The sequence below is a fragment of the Pinus tabuliformis genome, chromosome 3_1 (genome assembly GCF_031772625.1).
Source record: "Pinus tabuliformis cultivar Carrire ecotype Pingquan chromosome 3_1, CPIR1, whole genome shotgun sequence".
NCBI lineage: Eukaryota > Viridiplantae > Streptophyta > Pinopsida > Pinales > Pinaceae > Pinus > Pinus tabuliformis.
In genome coordinates this window covers 128,607,503-128,628,201 of record NC_142301.1, presented here as the reverse complement: position 1 = coordinate 128,628,201, position 20,699 = coordinate 128,607,503, and the positions used below count along the sequence as shown (strand labels likewise).

General features: G+C 37.2%; 1 protein-coding gene across 1 annotated transcript; it reads right to left on the bottom strand.

The window, feature by feature from the left end:
• Positions 1 to 2,625: 2,625 nt before the first annotated feature.
• On the bottom strand, positions 2,626 to 3,145 carry LOC149186097 (cold-regulated protein). The gene has a single exon (XM_089412557.1). It carries the CDS (start codon positions 3,020 to 3,022, stop codon positions 2,789 to 2,791), a length of 234 nt encoding a protein of 77 aa, XP_089268683.1. The 5' UTR covers positions 3,023 to 3,145; the 3' UTR covers positions 2,626 to 2,788.
• Positions 3,146 to 20,699: the final 17,554 nt, after the last annotated feature.

Genomic DNA, 20,699 nt, shown 5'->3' with positions numbered 1-20,699 from the left:
AGAAAAAACACATACCCTTAATCATGGTCACACATACCCTTAATCATCATGGTCACACATACCCTTAATCATTGTCGTTCTCTCTGTTAATGTCATGGTCACACATACCCTTAATCATTGTCGTTCTCTCTGTTAATGTTAAAGTGGGTCAAACTCAATCAATAGATCATTGTCGTTCTCTCTGTTAATGTTAAAGTGGGTCAAACTCAATCAATAGTATGGTGAAACTCAATCAATAGTATCGTGATTTTAATTATATCTCTCTTCTCTCTGTGAGAGTGGGTCAAACTCAATCACAATCAATAGTATGGTGATTTTAATTAATATAATTAAAATCGAGTGATGGTCCAACTCAATATTTCAATATGGTCAAATTCAATGCTCTTTTTCACCATGGTCAATCTCAATTTGTCACCGTGAGCATGCTGAAAAGCTCAAAAGTGTATCAAAAGCTCAAAAGTGTAACAAAGAAGTTTCACCATGAGCATGCTCAAATTCAATGTGTAAGACAAAGAAGAACCCAAAGACAAAGAAGAACCCAAACAAGGACTTAGATTAAGGGAGGACTTTTCCCCTTATGACATCTTTGAAGAATTTTATTTAAGAGAAACAAATTTGCAGAGTTTTCACCATGATCATGGTAAAATTCAATATGTTCTCATGGTAAAATTCAATATGTTACTCTGGACTTGTTGACATCTTTGAAGAACTTAGTTTAAGAAAAACAAACTTGCCAGTTTTCACCACGATCATGATCAAACTCAATATGTTACTCTGGGCTTGTTGACATCTTTGAAGAACTTATTTAAAAAAAAACAATCATGGTCAAACTCAATATGTTACTCTGGGCTTGTTGACATCTTTGAAGAACTTATTTAAGAAAAACAAATTTGCAGAGTTTTCACCTTGTTGACATCTTTGAAGAACTTATTTTAAGAAACAAATTTGCAGAGTTTTCACCATGATCATGGTGAACTCAATGTGTAAACGAAAAGAAAACCCAAACAAGCACTTAGATTAAGGGATGACTTTCCTAGTTATTTTTGTAACTCTATAAAGATTTAGACATGTTTGAAGAACTTACACTAAGGGAGGACTTTCTCAGTCGTTTGTCATTCTGAAGTTTTTGACATGTTTGAAAAATTTATTTTAATAAAAAAATTTGCAGAGTTTTCAACATATGGAAATCGATTTATAAGCTCAAAGAAGGTTTATTTGTTTTAGAATCTCAAAGCAAATTGATTTCATGCACACTGGAATTCATTTATACGCTGAGAGCGAATTTATGCATCTGAATTCCATCATGATACGCATTTGCAACTCATTTATTTTGCTTCTGGAATCCTTGAAAGAAAGGACGCTTTATCATTTAGTTTTCTCCTGGAAACAAAGCACGCTTATCATTTAGTTTTGCTTATGGATAAAAACGTACTTTGAACAATGTACACTTTTTAACTACTTATAAAAATGTAGACTTATTTTTCCAAAATGAACTACTTTGAAAAATATAAACCTGTTCTCCAATGGAAGTTTGAAAAAATGATAATATGAATCCATGAAAGTTTAAATTTGCAACTCGTTTATTTTGCTTCTGGTGTCCTTGAAACAAGGCACGCTTTATCAGTTAGTTTGATGAATGGATCATTTAGTTTGCTTATGAATTAAAGCATACTTTGATCGTTGTACACTTGTTTAACTAATAAAACTGTACGCTTATTTTTCCCAAATGAATTATTTTGAAAAATATACACTTGTTTTCCAATAGAAGTTTGAAAAACTGATACTATGAATCCATGAAAGTATAAATTTAGAAAAGAAAACAATGAACTACTTTGAAAAATACACCCTTGTTTTCCAATATTGGAAGTTTGAATAATACTATGAATCCATAAAAGTTTAAATTTACAAAAGAAAATGAAATTTACAAAAGAAAATGAACTGTAGTGGGATGCCTGTTATGAATCTATGGAAGGTTAAATATAAATAGCTTTTAGAGTTCAACTAAGGCTGTAAAAGGAATGATAACTGGAGCAGTAAAAGTAAAGGATATGTATTATATGTTTGCTGGATATATCTTAATGATAAGAGTGAAAACCAATGTTAGTGATGTCTGTGAATACCATCGATGTCTTCATATATTTGTCGACGCAATATGCAAATGCAGGTCGATTGATTGAAATTCTTAATAGGTTCCATGGTCCTATAAAAGCTATTATAATAATAATATAATAATATTTAGAAATTAGACATATTCATTCTAAAAACGTCCACAGAGACAAATAAAGAAATATGAACTGCAAAATTCGATACTACAAATTTAGTTGACTACAACATCGCATGAGTTTCATTATTGGTACCATTTAGAAGGGAGTGGCTTAACCATCACATTCATACAAACACAGGACTAAAATCCCATCTATCTTGCGCTGTAGCAGAGTAACAACACCATGGGCTGCAAGTCAAATCGAAAGAAAGAAATATCGGGGGCCGAATATCGTTCACACACAAAAACATTCGCGCCGGGAACCCTGACCGATGATTTACTATTACAACCCTAAACCACGGCTCTAACACACATGTCACTAATACGAACATAAAATTGGAATAAAACTCACATTGGCATGCTGTAACAAATTCCATACTTTTTCTGTACTGGCAATCTGCATGATTCCACAACAAGTTCCAAGCTGCAGCAGCATGTGATCTGCTCCTCTTAACATATTTTTCCTTCGGAGTTTTATTGAAACTGTAGAAACTTCAAATCTGACGAGCATGATGATGGTAATGATCAGAAAGGAATGGCATTGGAAACAGAAGGATATACCACTGTGGCTGGATGGCCCATTATCCTCCTGCCCTTGTGATGGCGAAAGCAATAGATAATAGCACCCACTGGCCATTCCACCACAGCAGTAACCAGGAATGCAAGAAACCCTAATGTTGGACCGACTATTTTGCATCTGCATGGATTATCAGTGGTTCCGCACTGAATGCAAATTGGTACTCCTACTCCTAAAGTCATCTTCAATATCAATCTAATCCTCTGTTTCCTTCGGTTTCTTTCGAGGCTCTGCTCGCAATGACTTCACAACTGATCAAATTCGGTTCGAAAGCTCTGGGTTGTAATGTGGTTGCGCATTTCTGCAATACGGGAAGAGTATAAACATGACAGATTAGATTACGTGGCAGAGCGCATGTATCCCTTCGTGACACGTAACAGGAGAGCAACGTAACACTCCTTGGCATTATGACACGTGCCAGGATTGCCTATGACGATAAAGACGATAAAGGCAAATACGCATCGGAGTGAAAAAGACTTCTGCAACTTGGCAAGCGTAGAAGACTGGTCATGAATAAAGAACACGTACTAAAAGTAGGGATGGAAGGCCAGCCACGTTGTGACAAAATAATAACTTTACAGCGATTGAACAACCATCCGGGCCGCTCTTGTCCAAATGCGTCTTACAATTGAATTTGACAAAGAAAATGCAATGAGCATCATATTTCAATGGTAAAGGTAGCTTATTAATATGTTGTAATAGATATAACACTTGGATATGTGGAAGTTTCCGAGGCTTTCTTGTCCAAATGTGTCTTACAATTGAATTTGACAAAGAAAATGTAATGAGCATCATATTTCAATGGTAAAGGTAGCTTATTAACATGTTGTAATAGATATAACACTTGGATATGTGGAAGTTTCTGAGCCTTTCATTTTGAATTTTGAGGAGAATGAAGCTTCACCAAACGAAAAGGATTAAAAAGGTGATATAACAAAAGGTCACAATAAGGTAGTACAAGAGAAAGTAGGGCAGGTTAAAATTTGGCCACTCCAAGTTTTGGTAATCAATTATAGATTGAATGATTAATAAGTTGATACAACAAAAGAGCATAATAAGGTAGTACAATAATAAGTACGGCATGTTAGAATTTGTGTATCTCAAGTTTTGGTAATCAATACATAGAATTATAGATTGAATGATGTGTTGAGCACTAGAGAAGGTTTTATAGAATAATGGTAGAGGTTTATACCTATAAGGGAATAGAGGAAATGAGTTTTGAGATAGCGTAATAGAATGATGAGTAAATCTATGGAGGAGAGGAAAAATGTCGATGATAAAGTAGAAGGTGCATAAAATAAGACAAATGCATTCACTAAAGCGGCTACTTAGATATGAGAAATTATTAGCTAGAGAAGAGAGATACAGGTTGGAGACACAAGAGTAGTGGATAATGCCAATGGTAGTCCTCCATAATGAAATAGTTGCTAATGTTAATTCTTCATTGTGATACTCTGTAATGATTGTTTCCCCATGAGTTATAAGAAATGTGTTTACATGAGTCTTATTCTAGCTATTTTCTAAGAATGTATTTGATTCTATGGATTATTAATATAAATGAGATTCATGTTCTGAATTGGTTGTTGTATTTTTCTTGTTTAAAATCACCATTAAAGACTTAATTTAAATGAGTAATGATATGTAAACTATTGTAGTGGAATAGTTCATCACAACAAATATATGAAAATACTAAAATCTTCACTATGAAGGTTAATTTCCTTTAGATATTAGATTCTACTTAAATGTATGAAATAATTGAAATGGAAAAACTAGATAGTAGAAAACTACACACAACAACCACAAAGAAAGGAAAGATTTTACTCTAGGAAACCCTTAAAGGAAAAAGCTAAGCTACAAGGGTGAGGCCACTCAACTCTCTTTTCTCCAGCATCGAAATATGAAAATACAAAGAAAAAGGTACTCTCTATGGATTTACATGAGACATGTAGCACATAAGGTTGCTAAAAAATATTATCCTCGTCTATTCTTCTCTCTCACTTCCCTCTACTGACTATGCTACTCAAGTATGAAACAAATACAATAACATGAAATGGAACCGCTTCTCCTAGTGGTGAGGTATTTAACATTACGTGATATCCATCTAGGGCTAAGGTTTTCACTTCTTCAACCCTTAATTAGATTTATTCTTTATAATCCTCTTGAAAGTCCACATGTGGCTAGCCCCATATGTGTGAGTAAGAGGGGCTGAAGTGGCATCCTCTCATACTATGGTGGTCAACACAGTACGTTAACTTGTAGGAGACATAAATTTTGCATATAAGCTCCATTAACATGATTATTATGCCATTGGAAAGCTTTATGATTGTAGATATGCATCAAGAGGGGCAAGCAAGGAAAGTTCTGACCTAATAAAACATTATTTCATGAAGGTTTCAAACCCCAATTTTCTAAACTAGGATTTGCTGTTAGAACGACCCATCAAGTTAATTTCTTCAAATTTTTCCATTCTAAAGGCATTAGAGATAGATGACAATAATATACTCATCCAATCGAGATCAAATAATTTATATTCATTTACTAAGCTTCTCAATTTCCTGTAATTGCAATTAAAATTAGCATACTAAAAATTAAAAATAAGAGTTCAAAACATAGGAAATACTCAAAATGTTGATAATATCGTTTATTCTCATGGGCTAGTCTCTAGGTCTACCTCCATTAAGGAACGGATCCAATCACAGAGATGCAAAGTATATTTTTCGATTTCTTTACATTGGGAAATGACCTTTAATTTGTTTTCCCAATAAAGGGGCTTCTCCCTCAAAAAGGACATTGGAGACTCTTTCTTGACCCTTGGTGATATCAGTGGAGAAAAATGGATTGGTTGATGTTGGTTGAATAAAGATTTCCAAGGCTCTTAAGAATGATGGTTTTAATGTAAAATATCTTGTCTAGGGCCACACAAGTTGAAGGATTATATATGAGAGCCATAGAGATCAAGGTATCATGTGAGGGAACACATACAACTTCATCAAGGTTAAGGGATAGTGTGTGAGATCCATACAGTTCAAGGGACCATGTGAGGGAACACATCTAGCACCATAGAGGTCAAGGGGCTACAAATTATATGTGGCCTTTATGTTGAAGTTCTCTAAGAAAGAAATATTATCACTCCTCATGCATAAATATTAGTAATGTCATTGTGGAATGATCTTGAGGGTTAATGATATTTCTAGAAAAATATTCTCGAATGGTTTTTTTTTTTTTTACGAGTTGTGAAATATCTTTTTGGAATTCATGCAAGTGAGTATACGTGGAAGAGTGACAATGTAACTTATAATCTACCCATGGATTACTTGATTCATAGGCCATTGAAAGTCACCATGGCATCTCTTGATCATATTAGTTAAGGGATCAACCTTCCCTTCTAAGAAGCTTTTTGACCACCAAAAGTATGGTTTCATTTAAAAAATAAGTAAGCCTACAACTCCCTCACCTTTTTAGTTTTCCTTTTTCATGCTTTAATTGGATGCATTCATTTTGACCCACAAAAAAATACTCCACATCACCTCATCACAAATTCCTTACCTTCCTATCAATTACAACATCTCTTGATATTTAATTGAGATATCACTCATCCCCACTAAGAAGCTTTTGGAGCACCAAAAACCTAGTTTTATTCCAAAAGTAAGGGTACAAGTCCCTCACTTTTTTATATTTACTTACATGCATTCCTTTTAGGCCAATATGAAGATACTTCAAATCACCTCTTCATGAAGTCCTCACCTTCCTTTCAAGAATAGCATCTTACCACAACTCATTGAGATATCTAGAAGAAAAATATTCTACAATAAGAACTTGTACTTTCTCACTTTGATCTATTATCGAGGCTCGTATAGTTTTAGGTTTTCAACCATGTAAAACATCTACATATGTGGAGGTAACTCCATACGGAAAACATTGTCACCAATATTTTCCAAAATTTTAAATGGACTAAACTTGATTGGCATAAGATGTTTGCCAATTTTTACATTCACTTATAAGGCATTCTTTACTAATTTATAGCCAAACTTGATCACCAAGTTGGAAGTGATGATCAACCTGATGCTTTCCATGCTTAGCCTTATACTTATCTTATTTATTTTATAACCATTCATGTACACCTTAATGAATTTATTGGATCTTATAGGTGAACTCCTTGGCTTTGTTTGCATCATTACATCCATCTTCCATTCAATCTTACCAAATGTTGATGTCTATAAGAGGCATAATAAATACCCAAAACATGTCTTGAAATGATATTTCTATGTAATAGAATGTTTGACATTCTTGTAGGCATGTTGTACATAATACAATTGTTCATCCCAAAGTTTAGGATGTTTGCAACAATATCCTTGGAGTAGATATATCACTCTCATGTTGACCGTTTTTATTTTTCCATTGGTCTATGGATGAAAACCAATGCAGTTTTTAAACTTAGCGTCCATTAATACCCACTAATCTCAAAAAATCCCCAAGAAAGAAGAAGTTTCTAATAGATACAATGGGCATTGGAAAACCAAAATGAACCCAAATATGCTAGAAGAAAAAATGTGCAACCATATATCCTATCACTTATTTCTTACAAGGCACCACACCACACATTTGTATAAATGTATTCACAATAACATATAGATAATTATTTACTTTCCTAGACATAGGATAACTACCTAAAAAATCCATAGATGCACTTCCCATGGATGATATCATATAGGAAGTGGTATGTACAAACCCAATTTTATATTACTTAGTTTTCTAGTGGCACACATGACACATCCATTTACATATTTGGAGACAATTTTTTACATATGAGACCAATAAAAATAGAGTTGTAAATGAGCTATTGTTTTACCTACACAAAAATGACCAGAAAGAAGAGAAGAACATAATTCTTTGATTACATTGACTCTTTCATCTTGTGAAATATTCAATTTACCAAGATGATATTACATTTCTTCATGTACATGACAATCTAATTCCTCCACTTTAGTACCATGGATTACTATTTCATATACATCCTTAAAATATTCAACTATAGCATATTATTCTATATAAATTTCATGAGAAAATGAACCATGACGTAAAACAATGGATACATTATTAGAAAGTCTTGATAGAATATAAAAAAACTTTGGTGTTGTGTGTCCTTTAAAGCATGTATGTACAAAAATCCACTCTATTACAAGGCTATTGTTCCCTGAATCGAACCAATAAGAAAATTGTTAGTAAGAAGAATACATAAAAAAATGAATGAATTAAAAAAAAAAATAGTTAAAATCTAGAAACAAGGAAAGCAAAAGAAGATAAACAATAGAGGTAGTAAAGCAAGAATTCTCTTTATGGCTTGATAAAAAGAATTACAAAATTATCTCATAGAAAATAAAGGGAGTTGATACAAAAATTGACCCTATGACTCTCCTAAAGTAAGGTAATTTTTCCCTCTCCTTGCAAGAATGATCTATCCTCAAAGAATTCCTATGGGAGCTCTCAAATGGTGAGCTCTGTGAACACAAAAAAAAATTCTAGATTGCTATACAATTTGGTAGCATAAATTTGCTTGGGATTCTCCCTTGTTTTGGACCCAAATCCAATGATATTTATAATCCAAATCCTATGAATTCCTTACCCTTAGATCATTGATAAGATTTAATCTTTGATTGAGCTAGTGGAAGACAAGGGGAGTCCTTTGGAGGCTCCTTAATGCCACTTCAATGGTATAGTGGCTCGAGACAACACTCCATGGCCTTGTCCTTTCAACTAGCGATTTCCAATTTGATTTGTCCCATGGACTAATGAGATGTCACTTCTATGGATCCATGTGGTTATTGTCGAAACAATTGCAGTGATTCGTACAAAACTTCTTTGTTGACTTTTCATGGTTTGATTTTTTAAATGGAAACCTTAGAACCCTTTGGTTTTTTCTTGATTTGTGATGTTTTCCAACATTAACCAATACACTTACACACGCTATTATATAGTGTCAAGCACACTAGATAGTGCAATTACATTTACAATTTTCTAGTGATAAAAATCCCCCCCCCCAATGTGTGAGGTTAGGAGCAAGAATACAACTGAAATACATCAAGATTTTCTTCCTAATGATGAGTCCTGTTAACTCCTTGTGGGAGAGATCCTTGTTTTCAAACATAGTAGTGGGTCCTGAAGAAGAGACCATGGAATCCAATGTTGATGGAAAATAGTTACAATATATGTATGAGATGGGCATGTCCCGTGCTCATTATCGTGAATCTAACATAAATGGTTACATTGGATACACAAGAAGAGTCTTGTTAAAAAATGTTGAGAACATAATTACTATTGTTGAAGTAGATGACTTATTTTCCCTTGGGGGTGCCCTTAATAGAAGGTGATAATGTTGATTGATATATCCCCATGCACCAGGAATGATGAGTGATGATGGTACTGTTGGCAGGGGTGTTGGCCTGGTAGATGGGTTTTCAATCAATATGAGATGCTGTGATTGTCACAATGTACAAAACTTCCGAATGTGAAACGATCATGATGTTGAACATAGGGAGTGTCGATAAACACAATGCGAAATGATGATTCCTACCATTTCATCAAAGGTTTAGAATAAATGAGAATTGGAACCAAGATAATGCTTCTTTCCTAGAAAATCAGAGTTGACATCTATAGGAAGGAAGACAGAACCATCTAGAAAAAATATTTTCTAGGAAATCCACTTGAGGCTTGATATAGGTATGAAACCATGAAATGGTGCCAAAGGCATGATGGTTGAGATTGAGAGAATGATATGGATATTGTAAACTTCCTAATGTTGGATCATGATGGTTGAGATTGATATAATGATATGGATATTGTAAACGTCCTAATGTTGGAGCATGATGTTAGTGGCATCAATAAAAACAAACTAAGGTAGGCAAGACCCTAGAGTTGGGAGGACATCTAAGAGAGAGATAGATGGTTTCTTTGACTATGTGAGTTGGGTCTGAAAAAATACAATATTTTGGTTACAGGTGTAAAGGTTCATGACCTGAAATTGGTATTCATAATATGGGGTATTAAAACGTGCGCTCCAACCAAGGGAAACTTGGGGCTATTGCGAGGCAGTTGGTATGAAAATGAGTGAGTTCCTTATGAGAGAAATTTTGTACATTTTACAAAAAAATGTAAAGATGGTTTAGAATGTACAAACATGGAGATGGGTTCCCCAATGTGTGGTATATTATGTGATGGTGTAGGGTAATGATTGCAGAGGATGTGGGGGCCATTGGTTGGTCTCATTATGGAAAACAAAATGTGGGGCGATCGTGAAAATAGTATACTAGATTGTGGATGTATGAGAGGCCAAGTGCAAATGTGATTGTCTATTAATGATAATCAATTGTATAAGTTCTCTAGAATATAAAGGGTTGGTAAGTAACGAGCCAAGAAATAGGAATGTGGCCACTATTCAATTCATGCAAACGAATGATTCTTGAGTGAGGAATGACAACATGGATTCCAGAAACGCGAAGGGTACTACTATAAGGGGTAATCCATGAAGATTGGAATAACTACCAGCATATGCAAACATTCACCTGTTTCAAGAGGATGGTGTGGGTGAACATGATCAAAGTATGGGGTCTATATGATGAACTTATGGGGAGCAAAATGGTTTATGTAAATGCCTTTAAGGGAGAATCTTATCATGCCAATTAAGAAATTATACCTTGAGTGTGATTCTACTACCTTGTAGTTAAAGAGCTGTGACAAGCAGGAAAATGTATCCTTCAACCATGAGCCAAACACTGTAAGTGAAAGTACCATAGATATTCAAAATATTAAAAGTGGTTACCTAAACAAGACAAAATGAAAGCATGGCACACTTGAGGATGAGCCCAAGAGTCATCAGGGCCTCGAAAGTGAACATTTAGCATGCCAAGAGGAGGATTCCAATGATGAGTATGTAGTACACTGATTCCAAAAATACAAATGGTTTCAAAAAAAATCGCAGTCTCTGACATGGTCTACCAGAAATTCCAAGTGAGGGTGTATAAAAGGGGCATGGTGTCCACAATGCCACTTCATTTGTGCTTCGGTAAGGTGGTGATTAGAGATTTTTTGAGTGATCCAAGAACTATTTGGAGGCTATTGGATAGCTTGATTGGCTTACACTCAACAATAAGTGAGTCTCGATACTTTAACCTTTGTGATTTTGGCAATAGCTTAAGGTGGTTGTATGTATATTTTTATTCTTTAGGGATCACTACCACACAAGTAGATCAATCAAATTCGTGGTGATTGTGTGGGTGGTAAATGCATAGTAAAAGTGGTAATTGTGACTATTCAAGTCAAAACTGCATGTGTGACCGCATTGAGGGGTGGCAAAAATCCCACAAGACAACACGACTGTGAACGTTTGAGCGATGCAGAGTAAGGCATTTTGGAGTAAAATAGTCACTACTATTACCATGACTATTTAAATCCTAGATGCATTGCTCCTCATGTGTGTAGTAGGAATAAATTTGTGGTGACTATGCAGCTAAGAAAAATAGCATTATGTATCACCCCACGCAACCATATGAGGTACAAACGTGTAAACTAGCATGACTGTGGGAGATACACTAGTGGGGATGTTGCTATTTTTCTTTTTTCTTTTTTGGATTAATTGATCCCTTTTCCATGCAAACATTACTAATGGAAATTCATAGAAGGGATTAAAACTACATTGAAATATGAGCTACTGTGTAGGATATCCCATAGGCTCGACTAGTTCTAGGTAGGTGGGGGATCTTAAAGCACTTTGAGTGCCCCCTAATCCATTCATAGGATGAGCTCCTATGATTCTTGGTGAGTTAGTGTTAATTTTTGGTATGTTCTATGCTAGAGAAATTTATTTAATTTCTTTTCCATATTAGCAATCACATCAATACAAAGTAAACTGCAGATAGAACATAAATATAAATCGCAGAAGACAAGCCAAGACAAGAGGACACAAGATGTGGCGCGAGTCAGGGACAAACCCCACAATGTGTGGGGAAACCATTTGATCAAATCTTCTTTTATCTTCAAAGTTCAGCAGAGAAAGAGAGAGAGAGAGAGTGCAATTACAATAGACACGTCCATTGGGCTTCTGAGCATACTCAATTGATGGTCGGCTTGATAATAATTACTTAATCAAAATAAATTCATATCTCCATAAATACTTATCAGAATCAGATGATCTTTAGATCAATCCTACACCTCTCAACGAGAGGGATCCAATAAAAATATCAGCTGCCATAAATAAGCCGACCCACATGGATTTTGGCCCTAGTTGCCCATTTAACACTCCCTCTCAACTAGGGAGAACTCCATCCGGTGATCCATAAGTCCGACTGTACTATCTCTGCCATCAGTGCCCTGCACTGCTCTGCCTAGCTTTGCTCAGCTATGCTAGCCCTGCTCTGCTCTGATCTATTGGCTCTGCTCAGCTCTGCTTGCTCTTCTCTGCTCTTCTAGCTCTGCTCTGCTGGCTCTGCTCTGCTCTGCTGAACTATGAAGAAGAAGAATTGATCGAGAATGTCTCATAACATTCTCCATTGACCCGAAGTTAGTCTCAGAGTGCATACCACTGGTCCCAGACTAGTCTCAACCGACCCAAAGTCAGCGTCATAGTGGGTACCACTCCTACCACTGGTCCCAGACTAGTATTGCAGACTTAGAGAGGGTATCACTGGTCCCAGACTAGTCTCAATCGACCCGAAGTCAGTGTCATAGTATGTACCACTCTCACTGGTCCTAGACCAGTACTGCACTGACACGAAGTCAGTCTCGGAGTATGTACCACTGATCCCAGATCAATCTCAGCCAACCCAAAGTCAGCATCATAGTATGTACAACTCCTACCACTAGTCCCAAACTAGTATCGCAGGCTCAGAGAGTGTACTACTGGTCCCAGACCAGTCTCAACCGACCCGAAGTCAGCGTCATAGTATGTACGACTCTCACTAGTCCCAGACCAGTCCTGCATTGACACAAAGTCAGTCTTGGAGTATGTACCACTAATCCCAGATCAGTCGCAGCCGACCCGAAGTCAGCATCATAGTATGTACAAGTCCTACCACTGGTCCTAGACTAGTATCATTGATCCCAGATCAATGGAGGACATCCTAGCATAGGGAGTATGGTAGATACAACGATGCATCCATCGGTACTACTATGGTACCTAACTTCATTTCCCTACTCATTGATTAGATGAGAGGTACTTCCCATGAGTCCCAAACTGCATGGGTAGGATGCATCGACAGGAGAACTTAATCAATCCTATCCTCACATGAGAACACATCAATCCAGGCCACCATGGCGAACACATCAATCCATGCCTCACAGGAGAACACATCAATCCTGCTACAATCACCATGGAGAACACATCAATCCAGGCCTCACAGGAGAACACATCAATCTTGCTATAATCGCCATGGAGAACACATCAATCCAGGCCTCACAGGAGAAAACATCAATCCTACTACAATTGCCATGGAGAACACATCAATCCAGGCCTCACAGGAGAACTAATCATCCTGCTACACAGGAGAGTGAAACATCCTGTTCCACAAGAGAGCGAATCATCTTGTCCCACAAGAGAGCGAATCATCTTGTCCACAGGAGAGCGAATCATCCTGTCCATAGGAGAGCAAATCATCCTATCCCAGTGCACACCACTAGGGGAGGGTGAGTCACTCTGTGGTCGTATGTTGCTCCAATAAGAACCGCAAGCCCCCCAGAGCTCCCAAAGCTTAATGTATGCAACATGCGGGACCCTTTTACAAAGGTCTCTCGACGACTCCAAGTCGTTCGGGAAAATCACAAATTTGATCTTTCCCCTGGGGCTTTAGCGACCTGTATAGCATCTCAGTGCGATGGAGCCTCCTTGCTAATCGACTTTCCATATCCCAGATAAGGCAGTATCTAATGTCTGTTTGCTAGAGAAATTATCAAATACAGGATTCCTCAATAATCAAATCCCACCTCTGGTTGTCACAGAGAAAAACAGCTAACATAAGAGCTTCCACAACCATGCAGCTTCATACGAGATCATACTCGTAGCCATGTATTCAGTCTTGGCGATGCTTATAGCGACCGACTTCTGCTTCCCGCATCAAAGCAGAATCCAAAGAGAACCAACACTGAAAAGTTCTCTAGTGATCCTCCACGCTGCCTACCCACTCATCATTCGAATAATCATGTGGTTTCATATTTCCGGCAGTGTATCTCAATCCATGAGAGATTGTGCCCCTGAAGATATCTCAGAAGATTCTTGGCACCAATCTAGTGAGGCTCAACCAAATATGAGCTCACCATGCTAACTGCAAAACACATGTCTGGATGGAGGTTCACCAAGAACATCAATGCGAATGAGTTTATGAAACTCAGAGGCATTCCCAAATCTAGTCCGACATCACTACCATATAACTTACGATCCTTGAGGTAGTCACAGGCTTGCAGTTTATCATTTCACATCCGGAATCCAACTCCCTCTCTCTTCTACAAATGAGAGGGTCAGCACCTGTCAGACATAGGTGCCAGTATGAGAGGTCTATCATCCTCAACCTTCAGGTAATGGTTTGGATCGGTTTCACTCTTAGTGAATCTCACCTTCATCTGACAGCTATCAATCCTCCCATATTACGCCTGGGCGCTTTTCTTCAAGCCATAGAGGGCTTTCTTTCACCAGAATACGTGAGATTCCTCATCATCAATCTCAAACCCCTCGGGTTGTTCCAAACCCGTGGACCTGCTACATGAGGGGGAATGGTCCCCTTGTAAGATTTTCCTTCGGTACATCTTAGACATGTACCTTCATGCTCTTTTTGAATTCAGGCATCTTTTTCACCATCTGACTCATAGACCTCTGGTGTTGTGTCAATGGACATGGTCCCCAGTGGACTTCCTGCAACTTGATACAACCCTGAACTCAAAAACATCTTTCAATTTATGTACCTTTCCATTGACGAATGCCGCCATAAAACCTTTGACTTCCATTCCCTTTTCAGGATGGGTGACATCGGCTCCACGATTGTTTCCATCTCTACCAAATTAGAGAGTGCACCTTTCTATCCGATAAAGTGCCTTGAAGCACTACAATCAATATGCCAGATTCCCAAAGAATCTGAAGGAGAAGGCCAATACAAGATAACACTTCTTTATCAAAAACAATATTTGATTCTTCTTACCTGGGGTTCCTTGCTTCCTTGAAGAGTCGGCTGTGTCTTTGATGACCTGCATCTCTGTCATTCGGACACTCCTTTGCATAAGGGCCGAACTCATAACCAAGACATCTACCTTTCCTTCCACCCTTAGATCTGAACTTCCCAATGAAGTGATCTTCAGGTATGCCATCAGAAGTTTTGTTGCGCCATTCTGATAATATGCTCTGCTTCGACTTCACACTAAGTGAATTGTGAAGAACCCATTAATCCTTTTCTCTTGTCCCAACTACCTTCAGTGATTGTTCTTTCGTTCTTGCTTGGGCATTGTCTTCACCTCAGCTCTGATACCATGTTAATTTTTGGTATGTTCTATGCTAGAGAAATTTATTTAATTTATTTTCCATATTTGCAATCACATCAACACAAAGTAAACTGCAGATAGAACATAAATATAAATCGCAAAAGACAAGCCAAGACAAGAGGACACAAGACGTGGCGCGAGCCAGGGACAAACCCCACAATGTGTGGGGAAACCCTTTGATCAAATCTTCTTTTATCTTCAAAGTTTAGTAGAGAAAGAGAGAGAGAGAGTACAATTACAACAGAAGTCAACACTTTGACTTGTCTAGATCTAAGCATAAATCATCTTCTATAACGATGAGATCAGTTGAAGACATTCTGCTTCAACTGATACCTATCATCTGGTGCATCTGGTCCTCTAGTTGCATCATTGCATACTGCACCATGCTGTTGTCCATGTCCATGATCTTATCCATCATAGTGCTGCTATACTTTGATGAGAGGATTATACACCTTGACTAATCCTAGAGGCTGAGATGATCTTAGTACCTTGAGATCATAACTGCACCTTACTGTACTCTAAGATTATGATCCTGTCTCTTACCTTTGGTGAGAACGACATATTGGTGCATCATTTAATACTTTAAGTCACAGCTGTACAGATTGTATGTCACTATGATCTATATACCGAGATCTTCTTTTCAACGTGACATAGCACATCAAGACCAATCTTAGATCTTCCCAGATTGCATATCATGTACAACGTATATAGTTTCCATGATCTGCGTATAAAGTCCTTTATGATCTGCGTATGTGTCATCATGTACAGCGTACATAAGCCTCCACGATCTGCATATAAATGTCATCAATGATCTGCGTATAAAGTCCTTTATGAACAACGTATAAAGACCTTAATGGACAACGTATAAAGAAGTCTCCATGATATGTACATAAGTATCTTTATGACCTGCAGCTAGGGAATGTTTGTATAGCTACTTACATGTCTCTATAACTGCGTTTTACATGTCAGCTTTGACTGCGTTTGAGTGTCACTATTGACTGCATATGAGTCTTCATGACCTGCGTAGAATCTTCATGATCTGCGTATAAGTATTATTATGTACAGCGTATATGAGTCTCCCTGATCTGTGTATCAGTGTCATCATTGACTACGTATGAGTGTATAGGGTTTTCCATGAATAACGTATCCTGTTTCCATGCATAGCGTATAGAGATTTACCATGAACTGCGTATAGTTTTGCATACATGACTGTAATTTAGGGTGCCTCCATTTACTGTGGATAGGGACCTTCATTTGTTGCGGATGGATACCTTCATGACCTGTGTACATTAACAGTAGATAAAGTGTCTTCATTTGCTGCGGATAGATACCTTCATGACCTTCATGACCTGTGTACATTAACAGTGGATAAAGTGTCTTCATTTGTTGCGGATAGATACCTTCATGACCTTCATGACCTGTGTACATTAACAGCGGATAAAGTGTCTTCATTTGCTGTGGATAGATACCTTCATGACCTTCATGACCTGTGTACATTAACAACGGATAAAGTGTCTTCATTTGCTGCGGATAGATACCTTCATGACTACGACTGGGTCTCAATAACTGCGTATAAGGTATTCCGTTCCAGCCTATGAGTGACCTGCGTTTAGAGCATCATCATAAGGCCAACATATTACTCTTGGTGACTCACTCCTTCTCCAAAAACCCAAGACGTGGAGAGGAGGAGATCACTCAAGAATTGTGTCCAAATGACATCCAATCCTCTTATATTTATACTAAAACTTGTAGTAGATGAATAGACACGTCCATTGGGATTCTGAGCCTACTCAAGTGATGGTCAGCTTGATAATAATTACTTAATCAAAATAAATTCATATCTCCATAAATATTTATCGGAATCAGATGATTTTTAGATCAATCCTACACCTCTCGATGAGAGGGATCCAATAAAAATATCAGCTGCCATAAATAAGCTGACCCACATGGAGTTTGGCCCTAGTTTCCCATTTAACAATTAGTGGAGGCCACACTAGGGGATGTTTGAGATCGAAGGGGAGGAAATGAGGATATCCATGGAGGGGATTATATACATTCTAACAAGGCTACAACTGTATGGGTGGGAGCTTCTTACTGAGCTTCTACAACTAGTGGTTTAAGCAGCATGGCATGACAGGGGTAATGAAGGTAGGAGAATATGGATTTTAATGATTCGTGACATGTGAATGTGGGCTAAAGTGACTATGATAGTGCATATTTTTGATGGGATGGCTCTACACCACAATATAGGTGGGTAGGTTAGCATACCAAACCAGGTGTGTAATGGCACCTTTTGTGACTAGGCATGCTTGATACATGGGAGCGCGGTGTCTTAGTTATCATTGGTAGTGAAGGAAAACCTTTGGGATTTTCCCATTGGTACACTCCTCTATATTTTCTTCTTCAAGTGGGTTGTGCTACTTCACTCATAGATTAGAGTGGAGGTAACTCCCTATTTTTTGTGGATCATGCAATGGGTGCACCTTATGATCTGTGGGAGTGTATGGGAGGTTCGAAATTTCTAGAGTTATGGGGTCAATTAATGGTGTCTATCTATGCCACAGATTATACCATAGTTCCCCTATGCGTGCCGATGGATTTTTATGGGGATCCAGATATGCCTCTAGCCCTTGATAAGAGATATGGGCCATAAAATATGTATTATGATTTTATGTAGATTTCATTTTGTCATTTTTATTACACATATATGATGATGATGATGACATTTGGTTTCTTAGTGTGTGCAAATATGGCCCCCCATGGCTAGGAGATTACATGTATTTGTAATCATCCTTGAGTGGGGGGTCACGTGCAGGTATTAGTATGTGGTGGATGAGTGTGCCCATTTGAGGGTGAGCCTAAGGGATCCTAGATTCTATGGTAGTGGGGTAAATTTGACTTAGGGGTTGAGACCCCTCATTTGTCTAAGGGGGTTGAGGAAAATTCCTGAGATGAGGAGATATGGTTGCCTTGAAAGCAAGTGGTGTCACTTGAGGAGAGGGGATATGATGTTCACCGACATATGGTTATGGTTGTATTGGGCATCCCCAAGGCATGCTGTGAGATGCTTAGGGTGGACATTTTATATGTTGTGCTGACATCACATCACGAGTGGTGACCAACATTATGGATAATAATTGTGGTAACAACAACAACATTGCCCTTTTTGGATCTTAACCGAGGAGTGGGATGGGATCCACATACATGTGGTAGAGTGAGACTAGGTGGTGCTCCAGTGCTACCTCCTCCCTAGATGTTGTATATGTATGAGGGGAAGCACTCATTTTGGGGACGCTCCACTGATTTCTTTTTATACAACTCTTTTTTAATAGTTTATATCCTATTGATGCACACAAACACTCTCTCTATATGTGTGTGTGTGTGTGATATTCATTTTGTGACATGTGCCACTCTCTTTGATGTATGACTTTATGATGTTTTGCCTTTTGGACATGGATTCTTTATTATGTTTCATTTATTTGATGTCACATGTACTTTGATGGTTTATATAGTTAGTGTGAAGCTTTTTAATCTAGGATATGATTTTCTATGTTGTCGAGACTTGTTTCTAAATCTATGGTGTGTGAAAAGGTAACATGGTCAAAAAAAAATTCTAATACCTTGGCATGCAAGTACTTCTAAAACATATGAGCATTATGAACCTAAAAGGTGTAGTTCAACTACACAACGACAAGATGAGAATCACAGACCATATGTAGGTGACAAATGTCAAGGTGGATGGCATTATCCAACAGGCCTATGACAATGTCATATTCAACTTGATTATTAGTGGATGGCCTAACACAAAATTTAGTTTTTTGGAGTCGCGTTTAGTTAAGAGAGTGTATGGCCTAGGTTGTTGACATTCTTTTGTGTCCATGAGAAGCACCATCAACAAACCCAAGGAAGTATGATGATGGGTGATCCATCTACAAAGCAATAACAAGGTAAAGATTAGAGAGAGCTTAGGTGAGGTTATAAAAATATCATAAGTGCAACATAAATTATATAACATTTTCGAAGGGATAGCAGATATTTCATTCATGGATAGAATTTCTTGAGATAGATCATGTTGATGTGGTACTTGAGACATGTGTTTCTAGGTTTAGTGAGAAAGTATTATCCTTTTAGGAGACAATGTTTAAATATGTAGGGCTCTTTCCATAATATTTTGAATTTCCCGGGATGTAATGCTTCATTGGAAACATCATAGGGTAATACTAGGTCCCCTTCACTAAAAGTTTGAGGGAATATGTTGCAATCATATTCTTATTTATATAATTTTTTGGTGGATTCATTGTGTTGGAGAGAGGCACATTGATTTTTGGTGATGTGTTCTAAATAAATGAGGTGTTATTCGAGGGGAATGATGTTTGGGTGAATCTCTATTATGATGCATAGACTAGGTATTTCACATTATATTGGTAGGACTACTTCAACCCCATGAACAAGGTGGAATGGCATAAAGCCTATGGTTGTTTTGACTAATGAATGGCATGCCAACAAGGCTAAGAAAATCATGTGGTGCCAATTTTTCTCATGTTTGTATTCACCGTAGCATGGTTTTTAGGACCTTGTTGACAAATTATACCTTGCTATTGGATTGGATGTAGTAAGGTGAAGAAAAATCATGGGTGAACCCAAGGATTTGCGAGATTTCATTGAATATCTCATTTTCAAAGTGTTTGCCATGGCCAAACACCAATTCCTTAGGAACCTTAAAACACATGATTATGTCATTAAAGAAAAATCATGTCATGGTGTCAAGAGTGTTATTGAATGTGGTCATAATATCAACCCTTTTGGTGAAGTGGTCCATAGAAACTACTATATACTTATGGCCATTTTATGACAGTGGATTAAAACTCATGAAATCAATCCCCCATTTGGAGAAAGGGTTGGCTACAATGATAAGATGCAGTGGACATAAAGAATATCACATTTTATGAGCATAAAGTTGGCACATGATGCACCACTTGACTTTTTGAATGCAATCCCAAAAAAGAGTGGGCAAAAAAGAACCTACATGGAAAATTTTCTAAAAAATTGAAATCCCTAAAAAAAACTCTTATTTTGGCATGACAACAACTCTTTATTATTGTAAATATGAATTAAATAATAAAGATCCCATTGCTCTTAAATTCCCATTGCTTTTAAATTTTTAATGTAGCTTTCACTAGTTCTACATAAATTTTTTAAATTTAAAATAATGAAAGTAAAATCCCAAAAATAATACATTTTTATTAATTTGAGCCCTTATAGAATAATACTCCAAATTTCCCTACCAATATCACATATCGGCAAACAAATATTTGCACAATATTGACATACATAGTTATGCATATA